Source organism: Orbicella faveolata, unplaced genomic scaffold (assembly GCF_042242905.1).
Source record: "Orbicella faveolata isolate gen_17 unplaced genomic scaffold, um_ofav_v1 contig_26, whole genome shotgun sequence".
Classification (NCBI taxonomy): Eukaryota; Metazoa; Cnidaria; class Anthozoa; order Scleractinia; family Merulinidae; genus Orbicella; species Orbicella faveolata.
Genome location: NW_028301554.1, coordinates 9,439,203 through 9,447,847, shown reverse-complemented (window position 1 = coordinate 9,447,847; position 8,645 = coordinate 9,439,203). Strand labels below are relative to the sequence as shown.

Below are 8,645 nucleotides of genomic sequence, written 5' to 3'. Positions count from 1 at the left end.
CCAGTTTGCGTGCATCTCCTGTCGAGGAGACTAGCCTAAAGGAGTTGAAGATTTTCTCGGATCGTTTAACTGACGTTGTGGTTAAGCTTGAGAATAGCGATCAGCATCAAGAACTCGCAGGAGTATCTCAGCTTACATTGCAGTGCAACGAAAGTTATCAGGGTCTCTTCTTAACGCGTACCAAGAGTGGTTGCACAGGAAGCCCAGGAAGGATGGACTATCCGTATTTTCTAAATGGTTACAGAAACAAGTTGTTTACCGTATGGACGTCCAAGAAGTTAAGGAGAGAACAAAGAAAAAGACAGAAGATATATCGAGTCAAACAAACACAAGCGTGAGAAAGGAGCAGTTCACAACGTTACCAGAGAGCCCACACCCAAGTGTGTTGTGTGCCATGGACCTCACTAAGTAAACTCAAGGAAGAACTGGGGTGAAACATCCATTGCGAATAGATGGGAAATCGCAAAAAAGAATGAACTTTGTTATCGTTGTTTGAGATCAGGCCATCGAGCGAAGAATGGTCCGGAAAACAATCGCTGTGGTACCAATGATTGTAGAAGCACCTATATCACTTCCATCTGCACTTCGAACGTCGATCTAATCCGCATGAACGTGTAGACGCTGCTGGAGAGACACGAAGCGCTTTCGGCGACTCTGAGTCTGCAGGGGATGTTGTAAGAAAGTCTCGCTGACGTTAAAGAGTCTCAATGGGGAGACCCAATCTACTGTTGAAGGATGGACACTGAATGATGTGTCAAGACTGGAATCAACACAAAGTCAAATGGGAACACCTTAAGAATATTCCATTTCCTAAAGCCCCTGGAAGGAAAACTATTGACATTCTGATCGGATCAGACCATCCTGAACTTACGCTAGCCTTAACAGAATGTTACGGTCGAATTGGAGCGGTCCAAACGCCGTTGGGGTGGACCTGTGTTGGACGTTTGCCCGCCCTTTCTTCAGCAGAGAAACGTTTGCTCTCTTAAGAGAAAAACCTCCTCAAGAAGGCAGATGTTGCGAGACGTTACAAAGAAGAAATGAATGCGAATGTCGAGAAGGGCTACGTTCGGAAGTTAGAAAATAACGAGGCAGAAGAAGGTCCAAGCTGGTTCCTCTCACACTTTCCAGTCATTAGTGAAGATAGAGAGACCACCAAAGTACGCATAATATTTGACTCGGCTGCACGTTGCAAGGGCGTTTCCATGAATGACGCGATGCTTACTGGGCCTAAACTTTAACGAGATATCCTGGGGATAATTTTCCGATTTAGACTGAGACCTGTCGCCCTAGTAGCGGACATCAAGGAAATGTTTTCTCAGCTTGTCCTCGCTGAGAAAGACCGCAAGTATCACAGACTGTTATGAAGAGATCGCGATACCACAAAGCCTGTGGATGTATATGAAGCAGTCCGTTAAACGTTTGGAGACAGAGCATCCCGTTATCTCGCCCAGGTCGTGCTTTGCAGCCACACCCTAGACTTTAAAGAGAACTACCCAGCAGCAGCTATGGTCCTGCAACGAGATATGTACATGGATGATATCTTTCACTCAGAAGAAACTTTAGAAGACGCCGTTCTCGTCCGTAAAGATTTGACAAAGGTCCTGGGTGGTGCTGGTTTCCGTGCCCAAAAGTGGTGTAGTAATCGAACAGAGGTGCTAGAAGAAATCCCATAAGAGGATCAAGCAACTGGAGTAAAGCTTGACGACTCAGAACTTCCTAGTGTCAAGACATTAGGAGTCCACTGGAATGCGAATGAAGATGTTTTCACGTTTATTGTCAAAGAAATCAACCCGTCCTTTTACACGAAGCGAGGAGTGTTAAGTAGTATTGCTACACGGTTTGATCCATTGCAGTTCTTGGCGTCATACATCATCAGAGCAAAAATGGCATTACAAGAAGCCTGGTTTTGTGGTGTTGAATGGGATGAAGAGTTTCCTGACGATTTAAAGTTGACTACTCATCAGTGGGCCAAACGGTTGCCAGAAGCTCCACAGGTCAAAATCCCAAGCTAAGTTACTATCGACATTACGAGGAAGCAGTGGAAGACGTCTCACTTCATACATTCGCTGACGCGTCACGACTAGGCTATGCCGCAGTAAGCTACGCCAAATACGGAAACGTGAGTGGACAGATCTCATGTTCCCTGGTAACAGCCAAAGCAAGAATAATACCGATTAAATTCGTCAGCATCCCACGCCTTGGGTTAATTGGCAGCAGTACTCGGAGTGCGGTCAGCTGAAACGGTCTCTGAGAAGCTAGAAATTCCGCTAAGTCGACACACCCTGTGGACGAACAGTATGGATGTAATCTACTCAATCCAGGGTCACTCAAGACGACTGAAATCGTTTGTTGCTACTCGAAAAGCCGACATTCAACGGAAATCGGACCTACCTCAATGGCGACATATACCAGGAAAACAAAACCCCGCTGACGACGCAACAAGAGGTCTGGACCTGAAAAATCTATCCGTTGAAAGTCGCTGGTTCCAGGGACCTGCCTTTCTACATGAGGGGAGACATCCTGGCCCTTAGAAAGTCGCCTCCGTTTGAGTGATTGCAGTGAGGAAGGTAAACAAGAGCTGGCTAAAATCAACCTCGTTTCAATGCAAGCAGTCCCTGCACTTGTTTGACATCGAGAGGTTTTCTTCCTTCCGCCGATTGTTAGGAGTTACAGCTTGGATCAAGAGATTCATTTCCAAAAGTACAGGAGCAAGTCTTCAGAAAAGCCAAGAGACCGGAAACAAGCAAAACGACTCACTGGAAAAAGTCCTAGATCCGAAGGAAATCAGTAACGCAGAGAGGTACTGGGTTCGAGCAATTCAAAGAGAACGCTTTTCGGTGGAATTGACAACCGTGAGAGGAGGAGGAAGTGACTTGACAAGCAGTCCGCTGTGGAGATTGTCATTTGTGGACAGTGATGGAATCCTACGTGTCGGCAGGAGCCTATAAATGTCCAATCTACCTTACAATGCCAAACACCTTGTCATATCATATTACCGAAGAAACGTCACATCTCAAAATTTGTCATCGCCCACATCCATAATCAAGGTCATCATAACCTCGGAGTGAACTTTACGCTTGCTTAATTATTACGACAGAAATACTGGATTGTCAATGGGAGAGAAAAAATTAAGCGATGGAAACGAGATTGTAATGTATGCAAACTTGGAAGAAAACGCAGAGGTGAACAAATCATGGCACCCCTACCTCAAGCCAGACTTGGCAAATCATTGCGATGTTTTGCTCATTGTGGAGTCGATTTTGCTGGCCCTTTTTTCATTAAGCTGACGAGAAGGGTGACTGGAAAGCGTTATCTGTGTCTGTTTAACTGTGTGAGCACACGAGCAGTTTATCTAGAAATAGCTTCCTCACTGGATACAGCCAGCTTTCTTAATGCATTTTCGCCAGACGTGCAGAGCTGGAGGTAATGATTAGTGACAATGGCACGAACTTCCCGTCAAGTGATAGAGAATTGCGTGACCTAGTCTCGACTCTGGATCAATCTCGGATCAAAGAACAGGTAGTCCATGACGCAATCCAGTGGCGATTTACCTCCCCCCTCCCCTCACCCCCGCCCCCTCTTCCCCGGTGGATCGAATCATGGAGGAATTTTCGAAGCCCTCTTAAAGTCTGCTAGAAAAGCTTTATGTGCAATGCTTGGAGAGTCCAGAACTACGAATGAAGAGCTACTGACCGCGGTGGTCTAAGTAGAAAGAATTTTGAATCCCTGCCCGCTCAGTTATTGTCTCAGCGATCCCAAAGATGAGCATGTTTTAACATCAAACCATTTCCTTTACGGCCAAATGGGAGGATAACTTGCACCCAGGGTCATCGATGACATTGCGTTCAACCCCAGAAATCGATGGCGTTTACACAAGAACTGTGCTGGAGAAGACTGATGAAGAAATACCTGTCGACCCTGAACACTCGAAACAAATGGGTTGAGGAGAAACGCAACATTGATCCCGGTGATGTGGTCCTGATGGTAGATCCCGGCAACCCACGAGGGCATTGGCCTTTGGGTCGAATTCAAGAGGTTTTCCCTGGCCCTGACGGGAAGGTCAGGGTTGAACGCGTTATAACAGGAGGCAGAGATTATGTGCGACCAATCACACAGTTGTGTCCGTTAGGGATATAAATAGGATGGAAGGGACAGAACACAGTCCTGTTCGAGGGGCAGGATGCTCCGGCGAACGCTTGTTCATTAACCCTAACAACGTCCGTTGGGACGGGCGAACAAAACACTGCATGCTTGAATTTACGTCTCAAATAATTAATATTCGAATCGGTTGTGTCAGTTGGTTGTCGTTCAGCAGTCGCAGTTCGGACTAAAAACACTACTTTTAGTCGCTGCGTTTTCGTCTCGATTTTTGTAATAGTAGTAGAATTTCGTATCGTCGATGCAACTTGTCATAGGCGAAGACAAAAAGTTTAAGCTTTTTGGAGTGACCTTCTCCTTTAAGGTGAAATCCTTTGTCCAACTGTTGCATTTGACGACTGATTGGAATACTTTACCAGATGCAATTAGGAACAGTTCCAACATATTCAACTTTTAAAGGGCACCTTGGAGTATTTCTTAAGTTTATTTTATAATTTATACATTCTTAACTTTAACTTTGTGAATGTAGATTGACTAACGTTTTTAGACTTTTAACTTTTAGCTTTATTGGTATGCAGGGCCCCTCTGAAAACCATTGGACGCAAAAATCTTATATTCTTGGCGGGTTTTCCTTTAATCATACCTAACAACTGACACGGTTGCCCCCTCCCCAAGAATCTTTGACAGGCTTTCTTCCAGCTAATTTGATAATCATTTCTCTGCAGAAAAGGCAATTAACAAGTAAAAGGCAACAGATTGTGAGACAAAAAAGACTTCTACATCATGAAAATGCTCTTCTTGGTGCTCGTGCTCTTGTTGAATGATAAGGAAGGTGCTCACGCAACACAAAGTAAGCAGACATATTGTGTCGATATGCTATCTCTTCTAATTCTCGTAGTTGATTGTAACAGATGTACGGGAGAGGAGAAATGAAAGAAATGTAGTAATACACAGCTTCGAACGACAACTACACTATGGTAAAACAATGAGAATATTCGTTCTCGAATTCCACTCGTGACAGCTGACTCGAGATGCGCCCTTGTAAACTATCAAGCGATAGAAATCTCGAGCTCATAATCTAATTCTTAATTATATATTAAAGCTAATCATTATTAATTTAAAACCCTTAGCCTGTGCTATGGTAAGGAACATTGTTTGGTATACAATTCATCCAAAGTGTTACGATATTGATGTAATCTAGGCGTTTCTATTCACTTCCTGTCGAAGTGTTTACAATCACGACTGTCATGGCATCGATTCTTTCTGTCTAGGATTACCGCCTTTATATATGCTCTCGTGAGTCGCTGTTAAAGAAAGGAAGAAATCTTACTTTCAGTATTTGAAAGGTTTCATAATGACGCCATTGCTGTTGGTAACGGTGGTAGATCCAGACCTCCTAATTGAGCATTTTCAAATGACCATGACCATATCTCTCTTTTAAAGAGTGCAAAAATTTCCTATTAATATGGCCGCCAAGATAACGCTCTGTAAGCTAGACAACCAAAGTTTCCAGGCACTCGCGCCTTAAAGTAAGGCGGAGCCGTTTGAACATAAAGTGTTTTCATTAATAAGAGCGGAAGGGGTTGGGGGGAGGGGGCAGGAGAGGAGGCGTGGTCGCATGCTCAGTCCCCTAAGCAACTCCCTGGAAGTGCCACTAACAGACAACCAAAGCTGGTAGACATTCCAACCTAATGAATTTCTGCTTAATTACATTCCCAAATATGATGGGAGCATCGACGAAAGATGTCTTCGGCCAATGAAATCAAGTAAATGCGTCATAATGACGTCGCATTACGCTAGAGTATCTGTAGCTATATCCCCATTATCCTATTTTAATTTGGTGGCCAAAGCGTGAGCGCTTTACCTGGTGCGAGCCTCTGTTGGGTTTGAGACAGTATTCAGTATTCTTCTTTTATGGTCTGGTGTTATCCTATGCATACCTGTTGTGCAATATGTTTTCTCAAAGACAACTCATATACGCATGTAATTTATATGATATATATACCTTTCCTTAACCAGGATGTGGTTCGGTGGTTAATAACACACTAAAAAGTCCTGGATATCCTAACAAATACCCCAGCGATATGGACTGCAGCTATACGATTCCTATACCACACAACATGAAGATGAACATTTCCTTCATCGATTTTGAATTGGAGGATGATTCATCATGCAGGTAAGCACATAGCTGTCACTTCAAGCTTTTATATCTACTGCTGCCTACAACACGATCTGTTTCTTCCTTTAACTTGTTAAGGATTAATTGGAGTGGAGTGAATGAAATTTGATGAGAGTCTTCGTGCTTTATGAAAAAGGACAGCTAGTCAAAACAGAACTCGGATCGAATCTTGTACTCTTGCAATGTCCTTTGGTGGGGCCGGGAGGATACACAGGCAACTTTGGTTAATTTAGGGTGCTGTCTTCAACTAAAAGACAGCCGAATGTTGTGAAAAGTTGTTTAATAACCTCAGTTAATAAATAAAATAGTTTCTTGACAAAGTAATCATTGAATCTTTCGCCGAACACTGTGTGAATGTTAATGACGATAAACTCAGTTGTTAAGTTAAACTTTAATCAAAGAGCGAAACTGCCAACACTTCACACGCGACGATTGCATGCCATTGCAACCATAATGTATAAAGTCAAAATGGTCTGGCGCCTCCTTACATTGCGGAATTATTTGTTGTTACCAATTCTCAGTATCACCTTAGAAATTCTGATTTCACCATACCCAGATTTCGGACTGTTGCTCATGGCAAACATAGCCTGACTTATTTAGGCCCTGTCATTTGGTCCAAACTCGACAAATCGATTCGATCTTCTGAATCATTGCACACTTTTAAAAAGCGCATCAGCTTGGTTTATTTCACAAACTTGCTGGACAGTACTTGTAGAGACTGTTTTTTATGTAACAACTAGCACTTGATCTTACTGCATGACTCATTGTCTGTTTTATATATATATATATATTTCAAAACACTTACATACGTACATGTATTTCATATTTTATTAATTATTAGATAATTAATCGTAGTTAGGTGTCCCCAATTAGTGTACATTGTATGCTAGCGACTTTGACACGTTAATAAAGTTCTTATCTTATCTTTATCTTTATTAATCATAATAGCGACGCCCTACATGCCTTTATATCATAGTAAGCTATACATCTGAATTCATGGTTTGAACTGTTGCGTTTAGTTTGAGGAAGGAGCCATTTTGATAGCTCTGAGTGCATATAAAGCTTCTGCGTTCTGGGGGAATAGGAAAAAATAGAAGCTCTTCTACACTTTGCCAGCCTGACATCTTGTCAATCTCTTTGGCATGTTACTTTTCCCCGATATAGACCTAATAAGACAAAATGCGAAAATGAGAGTAGCTGTGGTATATTGTCATATCCGTTGTTGGCATATATGGGCCTTTACAAGTCAGTCCGTACAAAAAACTGAGTGCCAATATTTTCCGTGCGGTCACGACCAAGCTTGGCCATGAAGGAAGTGAGATATGTGATTGCTTTATCTTAGTTAATGGCCCTTTGAACTAACTGAGTTGGGTAATAATGGCCACTTATTTCCGTTTCTCATTCACAGCTATGACTATCTAGAGATTGTTAATGACGGAAGAATGGTAAGTAAGTACTGCGGCCAGAGGACTGGGCAGAACATTCTTTTAACTGGAGACCAGATATTGATAAAACTTCACTCAGACAGCAGTGGAGAAAAAAGAGGATTCCTGATATATTTCAATGCTGGTCCACAAAGTAAGTACTTTTTCCTGATTTCTAATGAAGGGGGACTGGGACTCATGACATGATGTCGTCATACGACGCCTAAATGATGCCACATTTAAAAATGTTTACCATCTTTTTTTTATTTATTAATGACAGTTTCTCTTTTTACAAAGACTCATTACAACAATCATTACCTAATACAATTTATAGAGTTTGATACAAATTATCATTAGCAAAAATTAGCAAAAATTTCCTATTAATATGGCCGCCAAGATAACGCTCTGTAAGTCAGACAACCAAAGTTTCCAGGCACTCGCACCTTAAAGTAAGGTGGAGCCGTTTGAACATTAAGTGTTTTCATTAATAAGAGCGGAAGGGGTTGGGGGGAGGGGGGAGGAGAGGAGGTGTGGTCGCCTGCTCAGTCCCCTAAGCAACTCCCTGGAAGTGCCACTAACAGACAACCAAAGCTGGTAGACATTCCAACCTAATGAATTTCTGCTTAATTACATTCCCAGATATGATGGGAGCATCGACGAAAGATGTCTTCGGCCAATGAAATCAAGTAAATGCGTCATAATGACGTTGCATTACGCTAGAGTATCTGTAGCTATATCCCCATTATCCTATTTTAATTTGGTGGCCAAAGCATGAGCGCTTTACCTGGTGCGGGCCTCTGTAGGGCTTGAGATAGTATTCAGTATTCTTCTTTTATGGTCTGGTGTTATCCTATGCATACCTGTTGTGCAATGTGTTTTCTCAAAGACAACTCATATACGCATGTAATTTATATGATATATATACCTTTCCTTAACCAGGATGT

At 42.5% G+C, this 8,645-nt stretch overlaps 1 protein-coding gene across 1 annotated transcript; it reads left to right on the top strand.

Moving 5' to 3' along the window:
- The first annotated feature begins 4,781 nt into the window (after positions 1 to 4,781).
- LOC149108081 (CUB and peptidase domain-containing protein 2-like) lies at positions 4,782 to 8,162 on the top strand. The gene is made up of 3 exons (XM_089295623.1): positions 4,782 to 4,948; positions 6,118 to 6,274; positions 7,686 to 8,162. Exons 1-3 carry the CDS (start codon positions 4,882 to 4,884, stop codon positions 7,906 to 7,908), a joined length of 447 nt encoding a protein of 148 aa, XP_089151749.1. The 5' UTR covers positions 4,782 to 4,881; the 3' UTR covers positions 7,909 to 8,162.
- The last annotated feature ends 483 nt before the right edge of the window (positions 8,163 to 8,645 follow it).